Here is an 18,475-nt window from a genome sequence, read left to right as displayed (position 1 = left end):
TGATGGGTTTCCTCTGGATACTCTGACATGCAGATTAGGTTACAAGTGTGTGTGTGTGTGTGTGTGTGCCCTGTGATGGATTGGCACCGTGTCCAGGGTGTACTTCCATGGTGTACTGAGAAAATTTTATTATTATTATTATTATTGTTGTTGTTGTTTCTATAAATATTACATGGTGTTTATATTCAGTACAAACACAAATGAATCAACAACTTTTGACTAATTATAATACAGAATTCAGCAACGCTGTGTTATAAATCTGTTTATTCCACTACTTTGCAGGTGTTCAGTTCCTCAGTGTGTGTGTGTGTGTGTGTGTGTGTGTGTGTGTGTGTATGGAGATTGTCCTTGAGCGCGGTCAGTTTCTCACCACTGATACTGAGGTGTTTACACAGTGCACTATTCCAAACAGGGTGGAGGAAATCCAGTGTGTTTGTGAAATCCCACAATGCACCAGTCATGTTTACCCATAATGCACACTGCTGTTTGGAGTGAAAATGAAATAATAACACAAAGGATTAAATGAAAGCGTAGTGAAGCGGTGCTGTAGTCTCTAGATCAAAGAATATAAAAGTGTTTAAACCTTAAGATGAACAAAGATTTCTGTAAGAAGGTGTAAAGACATTTAGATTTGTTTATAATAATCGTTAACGGTGTTGTGTGTGTTAAGTAAATGATTATACAACTAATAACAACTAATAATAATAATAATAATAATTACATTCTGGTGAAGGATTTGTAATGTTCAGTATCAGGAAGTTGTGTAGAATTCTGATCTGGAGTCAGTAATATTTTAAATCAGTAATTAAACTGCAAAGAAAGAAAATAAATCTGGAACTGATACAAACTGATATTTCAGAATTCTTATAATGTGTTTCCTCAGGGTCTGTCAGCACTTATAAAGGAAGAAATCTTGAACTAATTGCATGCTCAGGAGTCTTACTTACAATACTAAAGATTTTAATTATAACTATAAAAAAGACCTGATGTAAAGTGAAGGTAAACTCTGTCACCAATCTGTCGTTCCCTCTAACAACGTCTGTGTTCTGTGTTGAGTCCAAGTGAGAGAAGGCGAGAATGATCTCAACCCTGAAAGCTTTTATACTTTATTTCAGTTACTCAGCTGTTACACTTTAGTTTACATTCAGCATGGGTTAACACACACACACACACACACACACACACACACTAGTTCCTTTGTAATGTTCATGACCTGAGCTGTGCTCTTGGGCTGTGTGATGGTTTCAAGTTCTCTCTTCTTCTGCGTCCTCTATTCCTGTCCTTATTCTGAAGAATTCTTTGTTTTTATTTATATTTATTCGTTAAAACACCATTGTTTATCTTTAAAGCATTATTTCGCACATGTACTGTATTTCCCTGAGCATTTCCCACTATAAAGGACACGCTGATGTGATGCCTCGACATCTACAACATGTTATAATCCATTTATAGTGCATTAATGTGTTTACTTGTGGTGTATTATGGATTATATTTATTCCTTAACAGAAATGATCCAGTTTTCTCCTGGTGTAGCTCATCCACCTCACTATTCTGAACATACTGAGATGCTTTTCTCCTCAACACGGTTGTACAGAGTTGTTATTTACGCTGCCGTCTCCTTTCTGTCAGCTTGAACCAGTCTGGCCAGTCCAGAGCCCAGCAGTGGCAGCTTTAACCCTCAACCTTTGACCCACCGCTGGGCTCTGGACTATGGCTCTTACCTCTCTCTGCACCAGGGGGCGCTGTATCACGACTGACCTCACACTCTGACCCCAGGTTCCTGCCGAGTTGGGACACGTGTAGAAAAGGAATTTCTCCTCGCTTCTCTTTCATCACAAAGCTGCCTGTAGCGCTTCACACTCACGCTCTGTGTGAACTCTGTGTGAACGTTCCAGCAGCTGTTTTTGATGAACTCAAATCACCAACAACCTCACCGAGATTTATTTCTATTCCGATGTTTGGGTGAATTTTAACGGGTGTGTAAATCCACTTTTTAGTCATATTTAGACTTTCAGTTGTGAAATAGAGAAAAAAAAAATAGATTTTTGTTCTTTTTGCATTTTTGTGTTGTTCAGAATTAAACAAACCAATTAGATTGTTTCCTTAGTATGACTTCATATAAGAAGCATATTGGAATCCAGCAGGTTATATTACCACCAGCTATAAGTCTCACTCTCCCTCGTCCTCTCCGCCTCTTAAAGCAGATTTTCCAGACCAGCCTTCATTAAAACGTCTAACGTGTCCTTCCCTGATCTTGTCTTGACTTGTTCTGTGTCTTGTCTCTGAACTCATCTGCTTTTTGCCTCTGCTTTTTCTTCTCTGCGCGTTTCCACTCAGCCGCCTAACAGGAGGTCCCTGATGATTCCTATAACTCCTACAACTGAGAGATTAGTACCAAAGGGTTCCGAGTGGAAAGGACGATTAGGATGTCAGGAAGCCTAAACTGAACTTCTGAAATATGGTGGGTTTCCTCCCACATGTTTGAAGACAAGCAGGTCATTACTCCCGAATTGCCAGTTTGTTTGGTGTGTGCGCGAGTGTGTTTGATGGATTGGCACCCTGTCCTGGGTGTACCCACCTTGTGTTCCTGGGATAAGCTTCGCCCAGGCGACACATTACAGGATAAGCGCTTTAGAAGATGAATGAATTAATGAGTTCCTTATCATTTAAAGTTCTACTGTAAGCGTTCTTCTCCGTCATTTAATCATGGGTCTTTCCAGATTTGAGTTCTGAGGAAAATCTCAGACGTGTGTGTTTTCTGTTGAACATGGTTCTGGAAATGAGAATGTGGTATCTTTGGGAGAAATCTTTTATTACGACTCAATTACATGATCAGATTATTGTGTTTATGTCGCTGCCTGTGATTAGAACACACAGACTGGTTCTGTACACCAAGAAGAATTACAGCAACATCCTAAAAGGAGCAATATCCGCTTTCAACATATCTGTGACCCAGCTAGAAAAAAAAAGAAAAAAAAATATATAGCACTTCAGTAAACGCTGAACGTTTTAGTAAAATAATCAAAGCCAAGATGGTTGTGGGTGAGACCTAAAGTAAAGCACTTCTCATAAAACTCTACAGTACATACAGTTTTTTATTACAGTACATTTTAGTTTTATTCCTTCTGTACCACAGGAATTTTTTGTTCGTTCAAGATCAATACATTGACTCCAGGTGAGCTCCTCTGCTCGCAGATGAACGTTCAATCACCAGTCACGGTTTTCTTTTTCTATTCTCCCTTTAGTTAAGATAAATAAATAAAAAAGACGAAAAAACCCCTACTAAACAAACCTTGCATTTTTTTCATGTTTGTCAGAAAACACAAATAAGCGAAAACTCCTAAAGACTTGTGCCAAATGTTGCAACTTTACTCGGCTTATACAGTATTTCACCTCAGAACTTCATAAAGCCGAACCACTTTTCACCACGGGTGAACATTTAAACAAAGCTTAAAATTTTTAGTTAGTTAAAAAAAATTTTTTTTAATTTACTAAAAATTAATAAATGATAATAGATATTTAATGTTTGATAATTTTAGAACTGGTATTTTTTAAAAAAGGATTTTGTCCTGGACATTTCCTTGATCTTCATAAGTCAGTGTTTAGGCATGTTCTCCAACGCATCTGTTTCTTCCCGAAACGTGTGTATTTACATCAAGATCACACAACGCTTCAATGGCACGCAGCTCGACTCCAAACCACTAACTAGGAGACTTTGGATGGAAACTGTTCACACCAGAACCCCTGTAGGAGCTAAATTAGTTTTGCATTAAAAGTGCAACCATAACAATCATTAAATACATATTAGGGTTGCACGGTCTCGACTCCCAATTCCAAAGAAAGTCTAATTGATACCAGTTCCAGGATGTAGGGGTGAATTCTTATGCATAGCTCTGTGTAGTCATATAGACATAAATAATCTTAAACCTCTGATCTTGTACTTCATCCCTAATTAATACGACACCGTCTTATAAAGATAAAATAGGCGCACACACTTAATAAATTCCTGATAGCGTTTTTATTGAAAACCATGAAGCAACAGTAGATCTGAAGTTTGATCTGTTACAGTAACAGTAATACAGAACAAAGGAAAAGTGAACACAGTGTTTGTCTTTAGTTCCTTTGGGTCCCTTTAGTTTTGGGTCCTTCAAAACACACATTATTGTTTTTTTGTTTCATCGATTAATATTTTAGCTTTAAAAAAATAGGAATGCTTGTTTCTCAAAGGACTTTCTCCCCAAACAGAGACAAAAGTTTATGATTAGTGCAGGAGCTCTTAGTGGTCTGAGGTTTAAGACTGTGGAATGAGTTTTAGCTTCAGAAGCAAAAGTTCACCGCCTCAGGCAGCGGCTTCAGGATGGCCCGGGGGTCTTCTCTGGTTTTAATCAGAGAGTCACTGTCCGTTCTTCACATCCAGCATCTTCTCCTGTAAAGGATTAGAACAGAAGTGTTACAATAATATCACTGACCATAAATACACGTTTTATATAAAAGCACAGGTCCTCAAATTCAGAAGTGCAGAAGATATCATCACCACTGTGTTATTAAAATGTTGTTAGCTCTAATTGAGTTTAGACTGCTTTTAAAAGCACGGATGTCTGACTTCCAGGGAAGTGTACTGAAACACAGATAAGCTCACTTAACCAGACTTTAACTGGAATAAAAAAATAAAAATAAAAACCTGCACCACAATCGACACAAATGCTGCTCTGGGGTCAGTTACAATCCAAACGTCTCTGACTTTATGTGCTTATGCACTAGAGTTATAGTTATTAATAGAATTATTAATAAACCATGTGGTATCACTATACAACCAAAAGTATGTGGACACCCATGCATTTTTTATATACATAAAAAAAATAAAATATATATATATATATATATATATATATATATATAAAATAAAAAAATTAACAAATAAATAAATTATGAAGACTTTCATAATTGTGGTGGAGGTTATTACACCAGCAAAAGAGCGGGATGATGATTAAGCGTTATTTATTTTTGGGACCCTTTCCAACCCATAGCATTACCCATTATTTTGTTCTTATTTGTGTTTATACAATTTCCCTTTGGGACTGATCAAGTACTTTATCTATCCATCTATCTATCTAGAACACTGTGATGGTCAATCCTGTAAAAATCCTTAAAAAGGGATAATTTGTCAGAACAGGTTTAAAGAACCTCTCCCCAGCTAAAAGGTCACACTCACCCTGATCATCTTCTCGAGCTTCACTGCGTCGAGGGCGAATTTCCGGATTCCGTCTGAGAGCTTCTCCACAGCCATACGGTCCTCGTTGTGCTGCCAGCGGAAGGTCTTCTCATCCATGTGGACCTTCTCCAGATCACCATCCTTTGCTGTTTATGCACACAAACACAGTAATTATTTTCCCACTGAAGCATCCTATCAACCTTCTCAAAAAAAGCTCATGATGCGGACCTTTCTCCGGAGAGAGAGTAGGGGACACGGTGCTGTGATCCTGGCTCAGTTCTCCCAGCAGCCCTGGGGAGATGGTAAGAAGATCACACCCAGCCAAGGCCTTGACCTCTCCAGTATTCCTGAAGGATGCACCCATCACTACAGTGCTGTAATCAAACTTCTTATAGTAGTTATAGATCTTCGTCACGCTGATCACACCTGTATGAGCAGAGAGACGAGAAAGGGTTAACAAAACTCATTGGAATTCGGAAAATAATCAGTGACCGGGTGATGTGAAGCAGGCAGAGTTACTGTCATCACCTAAACATGCATTACTTCTGTGTAACTGCAACTGCATATTGAAAAAACATTTTCTTAAACACAAAAGGTACAAAACAAATACTTTCTATGCATTTATAAAAAGTTAGTTCATGTTTTTAAAGTAGCCATGATTTCTTTTCTTTTTTTAATCGATTTTTTAATCAACTGAGAGTCTGCGTGCAAGTGCTTATGAATAAGCTGTTGCTATATAAACAATAACTTTCAGACAAGCAAATAAAACAATGAATCAATTCTGACCAATCAGGATGCAGGTCTTAATATCGCCGTCATAAGTAGAATAATAAAGAAAAGTGTAGTGCTGTGGAAACTCTGGTACATCATCGTGGAATGCTTTAATTTAAATTTGTAACCAAATAATTTTATTTGATCTCAATCTTAAATGAAAATCGACAAATTAGATCAATTAAATGACATAGCTCAAGCAATAAGAAATGTAATAATAATAATAAAAAAATGTTACAAGATCTGCTTCCTACATTAGAAATAAAAGTATAAAAATCTCAGAACATTCTACACTCCACGCATTGGATCTCCTCCACATACCGGGGTCGTCGTGTGGCTCGTAGGTCTTGCGCTCTGTGTTTTCTTTGTACCAGTCCAGTATGCGGCCTACAAAGGGAGAAATAAGCGTGACCTTGGCTTCGGCACAAGCCACCGCCTGGGCGAAGGAGAACAGCAGGGTCATGTTACAGTGGATGCCATATTTCTCCTCCAGCTCCCTGAGAATAACAAAACAAACCACATCACTAAGAAAAATCATACTTTAACACATTCCTAAAAAATTTTATCAATAAAAATAATCCTACCGCCCAGCCTGGATGCCCTCCCATGTGGAGGAAAGCTTGATGAGCACTCTGTCCTTATTCACTCCAGCCTCTTCGTACAAAGTGATGAGTCGCCGTGCTCGAGCCACCATCCCATCTTTATCAAACGATAACCTGGGAGAAATTAAAGAAAAAAAATGTCCCGAATGTTTTCCTTAAAAGGAGCAGCAAAGATTTCAGTCAGATATGATGCGGTACCTGGCGTCCACCTCTGTAGAGACTCGCCCGGGGATCTTCTTGAGGATCTCCACACCGAAGCTGACAAACAGCTTGTCCATGATGTTCGTGATCTGCTCCTCTTCAGTCCTGTGAATAAAATGGTCAAATGCTGGTCAATAGATTATAATGTAAATATCATGGTGCTGTTTTAATTAGAATTATAAATATAGGTTTTAACACATGACTGTGGGAACAGATGTATTGGAAAAAAATATTAAATAATGTTTTTTTCGCATAAAGATTATCAATTACTGTACAACTTACAAAAAAATAATAATAATAATAATAATAATCCAGGACACAAGATTAATAATGAGATTATTTGAGGAAGTGGGCAGGGCTACCAGGAGGCCAATTAATATCTCGGAGATCAAAAAAACCTTTGAAACTGAAAACCGTCAATTATTCCAGATTCATATGTTGTTGATTTATCAGTTGTATTAAGGGTTGTATTCATGAGCAATGATGAACTCATAGCAGTGTTATTACCCTGAGAATACATGAGGCGCCGCAGGTGTGTAAGCTCGCTTACCCGCCATTGGCAATGCCAAATTTAATAGCCTGGTCCACGAGGTGCTGATAAGTGGGCATCTTTGCCGCTGCCAGGATAAGCGATGGGTTTGTTGTAGCGTCCTGAGGCTTGTACTCTTCAATTGCTGTAGATGTAAGAAGAAATGCAATGAGCGTTCCACGGCTACTTAACTCCTCATCAGTATTCTGCCTTACGGAAAGGCCGCTTTGGATAAATATCTGCATCTGAGAAATATGCAAATTTAATTACACTAACTGTTTCGGTAGTCAAACTTCAGAAAAGTAATCAACTCCAATCCGAACATGCCATCTCATCAGTGTGGAGTCACACAGCACATCGATCTTCATTCTTATCTCATCACAGGCATGAGGCGGGCAGAAATTGCACAACAATCCTGTCTGTGTCTGATCCATAAACAAACACATGCTTAATGATTTGTACATTTAATGATTTTCAACAATGTAACCGAGCTAAACTGTAACTTTCTGAAACTGTTACCAGATCAGCTTTTATTTTATCATATAAACTGAGAAGTATTGAGAATAAGGGAAGTGTGCCTCCATTCTTTCGCCATATTACAGCACTGACCAATTGCTAAAGGATATTTAGAGACAAACACCACTCTGACAGGAAGTGGATGCATTTTTATATTCCTGTACAGTTATATTTCACAGTGACTAACACCTTTAGTGCATTTATAAGTTTGTCTAGCTTGTTTAGAAACATGCTTAACACCGACCAAGAGGTTAAACACACACCACGTTTCAAAGAGTTTGTCATTACAGCGATCTGATCTAAAGTAGCCAGCCGAGACCCAAACAGCTGTTCAAACCTTAAACCAGATTTTTCGAACACATACCCAACACCGTCCACCTATAATTACCTTAATGCCAGGTGTAAACGAGGCCAGAGTGACCGGTGAGTGTAAAGTTTCATTTACAGTGTGTGCTTTGAGTTTTTCTTTAAAGAGAGAGACAACAGTTCTACAAAATTCAGGTATAAGGCTAACATGTGTAATGCAACACAGAGCCAATATTCTCAGACCAATCCTCAGACCAATCCCATAGCACAAACAGTCCAATGTTTGTCATTTTCTCCAAACTATGTGAGTGTGTCTCAAACCTACGCATTACACACTCTTACACTAGTCGCAAAAAAAAAAGTCTGTAGTGGGTTCACAACTGCTTAACACGCACTCGAGATTTTGGTGGCGTTTGAGGCGGTAAAATTTCACAGATTCTTTACAATTCTACAAGTGGCGCAATTTAAACCGCTGACGCATTGGCATCCTGTGTGGTAGGAGCGAATTATTTGTCAAGTTAGTTTAGAAATAATTAAGGCGGATGACAGATACGCACTGCTCAGGAACGATGTAGCTTGATGTTTTATTTAATTAGAAGTTAAAATGTTGCATTTGAAGTTATATTATTTGTTTTATTTAAATGCTGTGCTTGTTTTTTTAATTAAGAAAACTAATGTTATAGGAAAACAAGCTACATTTAATTACTTGTGTTCAATTCAGTTGTAAAGCTAGGTATAAAACTTTTGAGTTATTAAAGTTTTTTAAAAGCTTCAATGTCTTAAAACATGTAACAAAATCTGGAAAACTTTTAATATCGAATTAGGGTTTTTATAAAATCATAAGGTTTACAGAATTGCAAATTAAAATGAATCTGCATAAATAAAATAAAGAAAAATCAGCATAGAGGTATCATATTATAGTCTCGGGTGGTCATTGCTAATTCCCCGTTTATAAATAATCAGTCTGTTTTGTTATAGAAAACATTAATTTCTTTTTATAATGTATATTCTTAAACTACATTCTAAAATAATCTATTTATTTTATTCTATAATTGTAAATGTTATCTAATTGTTGTACTTATTTTTCAGCTTTTCTTTTATCTTCAACATTGTTATATTACTCTTAATGTTTGTGCATTTCTCAGTACTTGATTTTAGAATGCTAAAACAAATAAGACTTATGATCATCATCATCATCATATGCTCGGGATTAAATTAAACTTTGCATCGTTTTTTTGGAGAGAAGTGCATTTCAGACAGGGTGTGAGACTGAGATCGTACACTGGCTTCTGAGACAAAAAGCTGAAATGTGACACGATATGCTTGTTTCTGTCTCGTCACACTGACTTTGCAAGGCATGAGGAAATGTTTGCTTTGCACCAGAGACAATGAGCAAAGACCAGATTGCTTCAAACTTCCTCATTCAATTTAATAAAGGAAAACTAAACCAGGACATGTGATTTAGCTCTGGTCCTAATACTTTCAACTTCAGGGCAAAATTAAAATGGATATAAAATTTGTAGTGAACTTTCTCTCAGGTCACAATGATTGATACTTGGGTGTGCTTAATAGACTTTTAACCCTTATACTGGTGTGATAACGCACTGACCATTTCAACATTTACTGATAACTTGTGTTTACTCAGTGGTGCACACCCACAGTCTTGACACAGTTAGAGCTGCAAAATCAGCGCAGATGAGTGACAAATTCAATAAAAACAACAACCAAAAAAAAAACTAAAAAGTGTATTAGTAACGTTAACAAGGTGTTGGACCTCGACATGAATCAGTTTGTGGAACTGGGAATGCTTCTCATATACTTTGTGATTAGGAATTGTGTTTGTGTTTAAACAGAGAAGAGAACTAAAACTTTATTCCAGCGCCTCTTCCATGTGAGAACAACGCTTGTGTTGACAGAAAACACAACCTGGAGACACTTACTTTGTCTGTATGTACAGGTAAGAGTGTTATCACTGAGGAGACGTGTGAAGAAACCCTGTTACAGACGTCCTGCTGATTAACTAATCCAATCCAAATAAAGCTGAATATCGACTTGAACTAAAAATTTCACAATTCTGCACCAATTACGCATGACACGGCAAATCCACACAGACTCGAACAATTTCTCAGATCAGTCCGGTGTACCGATTTACACCTCAAAACTTCTACAAATCCCAGACCTATTTTTTGGTTCCTAGCCTTTGCACATTTTTCACATCAAGTTTGTTTGGATCAAAGGTAAGAAACAAATATCAAAACATGATATAATCTCTTATATAAGCTAAAATCCATCTTGGGCATAAAGTACTTCTCTGATCATGTACACTCAGAATCTTAAAAACTACATTAGTTAGAAACACCTGATTTCAGACTGAAGCTGAATTAATGGACGACAATCCGCTGTGACATCACACATGGCCATAGACTTGCAATACAGAAGAGTATAGCTCTATAATAACTAATAAAAAAAAATAGAATAAAGAAGAAATCAACGTTAAACAACGAGTGAGTTTGTTTAGGAGAATCTGTCTAGGATTTTCGGAAGGTCTTACAGAAGTGCCTAAAAAATTATTTTAAAGAAAACTTAATATAATTTGCAACAAACCATATACGTGTACCTATAAACAAACGAAAATGTATTATTTATATAGCACTTTTAACAATGGTCATTGTCACAAAGCAGCTTTACAGAATTAAAAGAATATTCTGGAAATTAGTGCGAAATGTGTAAGAAAATGTGTATGAATCAAAATGATGCCTGATGTGTGTCCCTAATGAGCCTGATAAGGGAAAATCTCCTCGAGATAGCAACAGGAAGAAACTTTGAGAGGAACCGGACTCATCAGGAAACGCTTCCTTTTTTTTATTTACGTTAAATGTACTTAATAGAGCACAAATCAGCAGGGGGCAAAAAATTAATAATAATTCGACCTAAATGAGTGAATGTCAAACCTCTGTGACGTCACTCATGGCTATAAACTTGCATCACAGCAGAGTATAGTTCCATTACAAGTCAAATAACGTAGTTAAAATAGACAAATTACGTTTTTAAAATGTGTTCATGATTTCATTGAGTTCTAATATATTTGCTGGGCTCTGCATAAGTGAAGAGATAAACTTAAGTAATTGTTTAAAAAGTAGAAAAACCACAGGGATTAATGAAAAACAATCACCTAATTATGTTAGTAGTGATGTTAAATACTCTATTAAAAAAAAGTATATAAAAGAGATTAAAGAGCATTAGATAAATAGCTAGCTGTCTAACCTGCTAGCATCCCCGGCTAACCTGAGGTACTACAGAAGTGCGCGAGCCGAGTTCACGCGCGCCCTGTTACAGTTTGAATAGCCTTGGTGCGAGCTACTTGGCGAAACATTAGCTCAGGGGAACACAGAGAAGTGTGTCACTGAGGACCTGAGACACAGTGAGGTGAGACAGGGTAACTGTCACCAGGAAGCAAACCCGGCCACACTTACCGTTAAAGTCCCCCGTGTCAGCCACGACCACGGTGTGCTTCTTCAGCTGCTCGAGCGCAGACTCCATCTTTCGGCGTTTGTCCGGAGAATGAGACATGGCGTTCAGGGGGAGGCTTTTATACCGTTATACCGGGGCGCGCGCGGCAGCACGAGGACACGGACACGAGGGGTTCTGGAAAGAAAAAAAAGATCTAGAAATGGCAAGCGCGCGCTCGTGACATGCGCAGTTACTGCTAGTTGGGAGAGCGTGGGACGGGTTTATTCAGCTGAGTGACGTTGAAGATAACCAATGACAGACATGGAAACCGTCATCCTACCGAGGAGGTTAACCAATGAAAGAGCAGAGAGTGGGGATACGCCTCACCCCTCTAGGTGACAGTGCGTCTATTCTCTACAGAGGTCACTCGAGTTCATTCATTCATTCACTCACCTTTACCTATCAGTATGGAGTGATATCAGGTTTACTATTTTTTTTTTTAAAGATTGTTTTTTTCTAAAAATTTCATTAGCTTTGCATTAAACCCGTCTCTCTAAACAAATGGTTCTTAATTTAAATAATGTCGCATAATGTCGCAAATATGTGTGACTAAAACTATTTTAGTTTATTTCAGGGGACATCTTTTTATTTAATATAATTTACGACATTTTTATTATACATTTGAAATCCATTACAATATTAAATAATATGTACAGTATATGATAAAAAACTATTTAAAATATTTATTATTATTATAATGATTATTATTATTATTATTATTCAATATATTTTATTTATATGTTAAAAGATTTATTTAATGTATTTATTTATATGAAATATATATAAACATTTTAAATAGATACAAATATGTTTTAATCATTTTGCCACGGATATGATTTTAGAAAAACAACAAAATAGCAGTAATAATAATAATAATAATAATAATAATAATAATAATAATAGACTTATGCACAAATACAATTGTAACATGATAAATATTACTATTTATTTTACATATAACGCATTTATTTATGAATTATATTTATTATATTCTACAAATACCAAATAATGTGTAAAATCATTATTTTAATTTTTAATTAAATGTGCAATTTTGCATTTATGTTTAATTTCTAACCATGACAATAAAAAAATTCTTCAATGGTTAAAAAAAAACAATTAATTGTGTAAAAAAAACAATTACATATATTTGGGACATAAATACTATTTAAAATGGTTAAACAAACTTTTTAATTGTCTCATTTAAAAAAATGTGAACGTTAATAAAGCTGATTAATGTTAAATGTATGACGTCATAACATTAAGGAAGTGGTTGGATTTAAGTTTTGTTTTGCTTCTCCTTCGTCTTCCACTAGAGGGCCCTATTGCACGCCTGCTCCACCTGCCATAAGCTGAACTTCTCAGTTTTTTTCCACCTGAAAGCTGCAATTTTTCTCAGAGCTGAAAGCTGCAAAGCAGTGGAAGGAGAGAAAGACAAGTCTGTGTATGTGTGTGTGTGTATGGGAGAGAGAGAGAGAGAGAGAGAGAGAGAGAGAGTTTTAAACATTCTGTTTTAGAGCCAGTGCAGGCAGGACAGATTTTCTAAGCCGGAGAGTGAAGGTAAGTTTATTGATTTATTTATTGTCTGTTTTTTGTGATTTAAGGATAATTGATTTTAATATAAAGGAACAAGTTGGGAATGCAAAAATAATGTGAAGTGTGTGTGTGCTTTTACTTTTTTGGTTTTGTTTTGTTTTGTTTCGTGTGTGTGTGTGAGAGAGAGAGAGAGCATTGGACTCAGACTGGAGAATAATTTCCCTGTGTAATTAGCAGGCAGTTATCCTGTATTTTACATTCACACCACGTCACACGTAACAGTGGCTTTATCTCACAGCTCAGTCTCTGTGCAGGAGGGAGAGAGAGACATATACGTCCCTGAAAATCAAGGATAAGCACGAGCTGACAGCTTCATCTCCTCTAATCCCTCTCCAACTCACACCGTAGACTATTAATTAATGCCTTGCGTTTGTGCCAAAACTTTTGCACACACCATTACTTCTGGAAGAACTGAAACACACCTTTGTTTTGGTCTCCTCCTCCTCCCCTCCCTCCCCCCTCCCTCTCTCTCTCTCTTTCTCTCTCTCTCTCTCTCTCTCTCTCTTTTCCCTCGTTGATCTAATTGGATTTTTCCTCTTAATTGGATTAGAATCCTGATGCACGTTACAGATGAAACATTAAAGCTGCGTCTAACGTTAAAATGCAAATCGCTTCAATAACAAAGTTCAAAAGTTTGCGTCCCTCTTGACACGCTCTCGTTTATTTAAACGCCTCTCATTAAACTGTGTGTAATGAGTCCGAGTTCAGGCAGAGAGAATGGAAATCAGGGAAAACGTGCTCCGAGATATCCCAAAGAACTGATTTCACAGAGTTCAGGAAAAAGAGATGAAAAGAAAGCGGAGTGTTTTTTAAGCGAAACACAAACGGAAAAGTAAACAAACAGCAGGAGATCTGAGATGTACAAAAGTTCACGTTTAGAAACTTTCACTGGACTTTTGGATTGTTTGTGTTATTCTCTTATTCGTGTTCATGTTTTGTGGGTTTGATGAGCGTTAGGGGGCGCAAACTTTTGAACAGAAGTCTACTTTCTTTTTAAAAAATTCAGTGGAGAAAAAGATATATCAACATTCCAAAGTTCTTACTGCAGGTCCCTCCCAGGGATACCACACACACCAATGTGTGTGTGTGTGTGAGCGTGTGTGAGCGTGTGTGAGCGTGTGTGAGCGTGTGTGAGCGTGTGTGAGCGTGTGTGTGTGTGTGTGTGTAAAACCAGCTATGCTAAGTTATATTTATATTCTGTGTGTCTGGTAAAATCCCAGCCTGGTCTGTTAACCGCGTTTCTCAAAAACATAACACGGATAAACTCAAGTCTTACCGTCTGTCTACAAATTACGAGCCACTGATGTGATTGCGAGGAGCGCGAACTTCACTTCAGCCTAAAAACTCATGATGTTTTGACGTTTTGTATCGCAGCAGGAGGGAGGAACCATCACTGAGTTTTGTCAGTCGGATCTAAACCCTTCTTTTTTTTTCAATCAATTTCTGTTTACTTGATAGATTTCGTGATCAGAAATGAAATCTGGGGCAAAAGACAAACAAATACTCTGTTATAGACACACACACACACACACGCGCACACACACACACACTCTGTCCGTCTCATTTATCACACCTGAGGTTTAAGGATTTACTAAACCATCCGACTCAAACAAAACACACTGACATGTGATTTACCCCATTAGGCATCTTGTATCTGGTGTGTGTGTGTGTGTGTGTGTGTGTGATGTATCGAGTGGTTCAATACGTCTTGAATACATTCACAGATGCATTTACACCTTTTTAATGGATGTAAAGGCGTCTCAGACGTCCCTAAAGCCGCCCCGTCTCTCCACCTGCTCATTTTTTACGAAACAGCTCACAAACACACCCTCGTTAGAGTAGCACTTGATCCTGCACACACTCGCATGGCTCATGTTTTTATCCCATGGAAGTTAATGAATGCACAAGATACTAACCCGAAGTTGGAGGAGATCTGATCATGTTTTTTATTCACTAGTTTGATGTAGTTGAATCGGCAGGGTGTTGGTTCAGATTCCCCTGGTCTGACCGAGGGCTCATTTCTTATACACTTACTGTACAGGTTTATGAATATGAACAGTTTGACACCGAAATGAGAGAACTCTATTCCAGACAGTTAAAAAAGCACAAATTGCAAAAAAAAGAAAAAAATTAGTATGAATTATGTGTGATTTGGCAAAACGCTATAACTTCACCAAGAGTGAATAAATCAGCCTGCAGTTGTGTTTGTGGTTATTTAAGAACACAACTCGGCGGCACGGTGGTGTAGCGGTTAGCTCTGTGGCCTCGCACCTCCAGGGTCCAGGTTCGACTCCCTCCTTGGGTGGGTCTGTGTGCGTGGAGTTTGCATGTTCTTCCCGTGCTTGGTGGGTTTCCTCTGGGTACTCTGGTTTCCTCCCACAGCCCAAAGACATGCAGGTTAGACCAATCAGCGTTCTCAAATCGTGTGAATGTACGTGTGACCCACCATGAAAAAATGGGATACTGTAAATACAACAGTCACCATCGACCTCCACCATCCCTAGATGGACTACAGAGGTTCCTGGATGGATGGATGGATGAAATTCATCATGAGTCAAATGTTTGTTGGGTTTTATTTAAAAAAAATATATATATAGCAAATGGTGACTCTTGCTAGAAAATCATGGAAGTGTAAAGCTTCTAAAATAAGGTTATATCGCGGTTTATAAACTAAACAGCAATAGTTAGACAACCTTGTGTGTTAGAGAATGATAATTTGCTGAAGCGAAGAACGTTTTTCATGTTCTGCTGTCAAACTGTTCTTAAACTGAGCAATGTCTCTGATGTGACCGAGTTGGAACCTGATGTGGGTTTCTGACGTACTGAAGTTTACAGGTGAAGTGTCTCTGTCACTGTGGACTCTTTAATCTCCCGAGAATATTACAGACGAACTTGTGTTTTTTTCCCAGACATTAGATATTTTAGGCTCCCCGTCTTTTCTGATAAATCCGTTGCGTTATGATTGGTCACAGGTATTTAGTCTAATCTGTGATTGGTTAAAACTTCCCTGTGGGTGAAGTGCGAGCCAGTCGGCGGTGTTTCCTCCACCATTCCCATTGAACACTGATTCAGATCAGACTGAACCGGACCGGACCGGACCAGAATGTTCTGACTGAGATGTTCTACTCTGTATTAGTGGGACTTTAGTCTCCATGTAAACACACCTAATGTTATTTTGTTGGCAGTTTCTGTTTATGTTATGAATGACTGGGTGTTCCTAATAAAGTGGATATTTAAACGGTGACTTTTAACAAGCACGTCCCTCCTCCGAGCTCTGCTCATATTTGGACTGAAGACAAAAACTAACAAGATTATAAAAAGATTTTCTGGGCTCTTTGATTTTGCGCTGGTTTTAGTCCCACCCTGCTGTGGGAGCAACACAATGAGCCCTAACTTTAGGAACACCACTTACACCGCACTCCTGTGTGTGTGTGTGTGTGTGTGTGTGTGTGTGTGTGTGTGTGTGTGTGTTTTATGAGGTCTGAAACGTGCTTTGTTCACCCTGTTATTTCGAGGGAGTGATGGAGGTTTCAGACGGGACGTGATTCCTCCAGTGATTTATCTAAAACTGCTTTACCTTATTAAACATTACATTCTGCATTTTATTACGACTAAAAACATTACGACTGTGTGCATGAGCTGTTCGACAGAAAGAGTGAGAGCTCATGAGGTCTTACGACTTCAGAGAAATCCTAAAGATTTATATAAAACCTATGATGTCATTGTCTGTCTGTCTGTCTGTCTGTCTGTCTATGTGTTTGTCTGTTTATTTATTTGTCTCTGTCTGTCTGTCTGTCTGTCTGTCTGTCTGTGTCTTCCATTTCTTTTCCTTCTGTCTGTCTCTCTGTTTATCTAACCGTCTGTGCAATTGTTTGTCTGTGTGTCGGCCTGTCTATCATTTACTTTTGAATATTTGGTTTCCTTTATTCGAACACTCATTTTCTTATAAACACAAAACACTAATCTTTCTATAATCCTCCAGAACTCAGTTTAAGCCTCACTTGGGTTGATTCGGTCTGAAATGAACAAAATGTTTTAACCCGCACCCTAAAGCAGTGTTCTCGAATGTCTTCAGTGCTGTGAGTAACTGTGTGTGTGTGTGTGTGTGTGTGTGTGTGGTGTATATTTAGAGCCCACAGTAACAGAACCACACACAATAACTCTGAGTAACACAGGAGTGTGTAGGATCCAGTTCTAAATGTGTGTTAGTTATAATATATATATTTATGTACAGTATATATATACATATAAAACTATGTTATACTAAACGTACTATAACGCATCCTATACTAATAAATGTTTAAAGAGTGTTGTGGACCTGTCTCTTTGTCTCTTGGTCTCTTTCCGTGTGAAACTGTCCTTTATAAACAGGTTCTATGTTGTGTAAAGTTCTCTTCCCCGGCCTATAAGGAGACTCTTTGTTGTGTGTTTCTGGACCTTCGAGCGTCTGAGCTCAGAGAGACTGAAGAACTCTTGTGAGTGCTCTTTAGGTGGAGTGCAGTTTAGTGTAAAAAGGCACTTTGTGTGAAGAAACTGTTCCTCTACCACGCATTTTACAAACGTTGCTGAAGCGTTGTTTATGTAACGTTACACCCTGAGCTGGTGGTTCAGTGTGGTTCAGTCCGCTGTTAGGAAACCAAGAAAATAAACCCTGTGTAGTCGTGTGGGTAAAGTAAATACAATTTTTGGGTGTGGAGAGAAAAAGAGAGAGCGAGAGAGAGAGAGAGAGAGAGAGACTGAGGATTAATAAAAGACAAAAAGAAAAACAGAAAGAGAGAACAGGGAGAAAGAGAGAGAGAGAGAGAGAGAGAGAGGGTATTTATCAGGATTAATTTATTGCTGTGTAAATAAAATATTAATGGAACTGATGGCTAAAAAGTTCTTCAGAAGTTTCAGATGGCGTGATGAGCACACGTCGGCAAAACCAGTGAAATAAACCAAGTACTTAATAACTGAGTTCTTAAGTTTAAATAAAAAATAAAAAAAATTATCCACATAAACAAAGATTAATAATAATCATCATATGCAGATACACACAGATCAGCCATAACATTAAAACCAGCTAGGTTTGTGGTTCCCCTGTGCCCCGGGGAGGTTCTGCAGGGCCTCCAGGGGGCGCTGTGGTGTCTGACAGCAGGACGTTGGCAGCGGATCCTTCAGGTGCTGTGGGTTGTGGGGCGGGGCCTCTGCCCATGAGGCTCGATCGGATTGGGTACCGGGGAGTTTGAAGGCGGA

The 18,475-nt window shown here is 38.1% G+C and overlaps 2 protein-coding genes across 2 annotated transcripts in view; one reads left to right on the top strand and one right to left on the bottom strand.

Annotated features, from left to right (window-relative positions):
- Window positions 1–3,999: 3,999 nt before the first annotated feature.
- On the bottom strand, window positions 4,000–11,818 carry taldo1 (transaldolase 1). The gene is made up of 8 exons (XM_053499698.1): window positions 11,611–11,818; window positions 7,337–7,460; window positions 6,784–6,891; window positions 6,568–6,699; window positions 6,305–6,480; window positions 5,441–5,638; window positions 5,213–5,358; window positions 4,000–4,426 (listed from the first exon to the last, which is right to left on the bottom strand). The coding sequence occupies exons 1-8, from the start codon at window positions 11,705–11,707 to the stop codon at window positions 4,394–4,396; spliced, it is 1,014 nt and encodes a 337-aa protein (XP_053355673.1). The 5' UTR covers window positions 11,708–11,818; the 3' UTR covers window positions 4,000–4,393.
- Window positions 11,819–13,119: 1,301 nt separating this feature from the next.
- Window positions 13,120–18,475, top strand: part of tspan4a (tetraspanin 4a) — a 150,487-nt gene continuing 145,131 nt past the window's right edge. The window contains exon 1 of the mRNA XM_053499723.1: window positions 13,120–13,204. The gene's annotated coding sequence lies outside the window, so the exon portion shown is untranslated. The remainder of the gene's footprint in view (window positions 13,205–18,475) is intronic.

This window comes from Clarias gariepinus, chromosome 7 (assembly GCF_024256425.1).
Source record: "Clarias gariepinus isolate MV-2021 ecotype Netherlands chromosome 7, CGAR_prim_01v2, whole genome shotgun sequence".
In the NCBI taxonomy this organism is placed as follows: domain Eukaryota; kingdom Metazoa; phylum Chordata; class Actinopteri; order Siluriformes; family Clariidae; genus Clarias; species Clarias gariepinus.
Note: the sequence above shows the minus strand (reverse complement) of the source record. Positions and strands in the feature narration are given on the sequence as shown.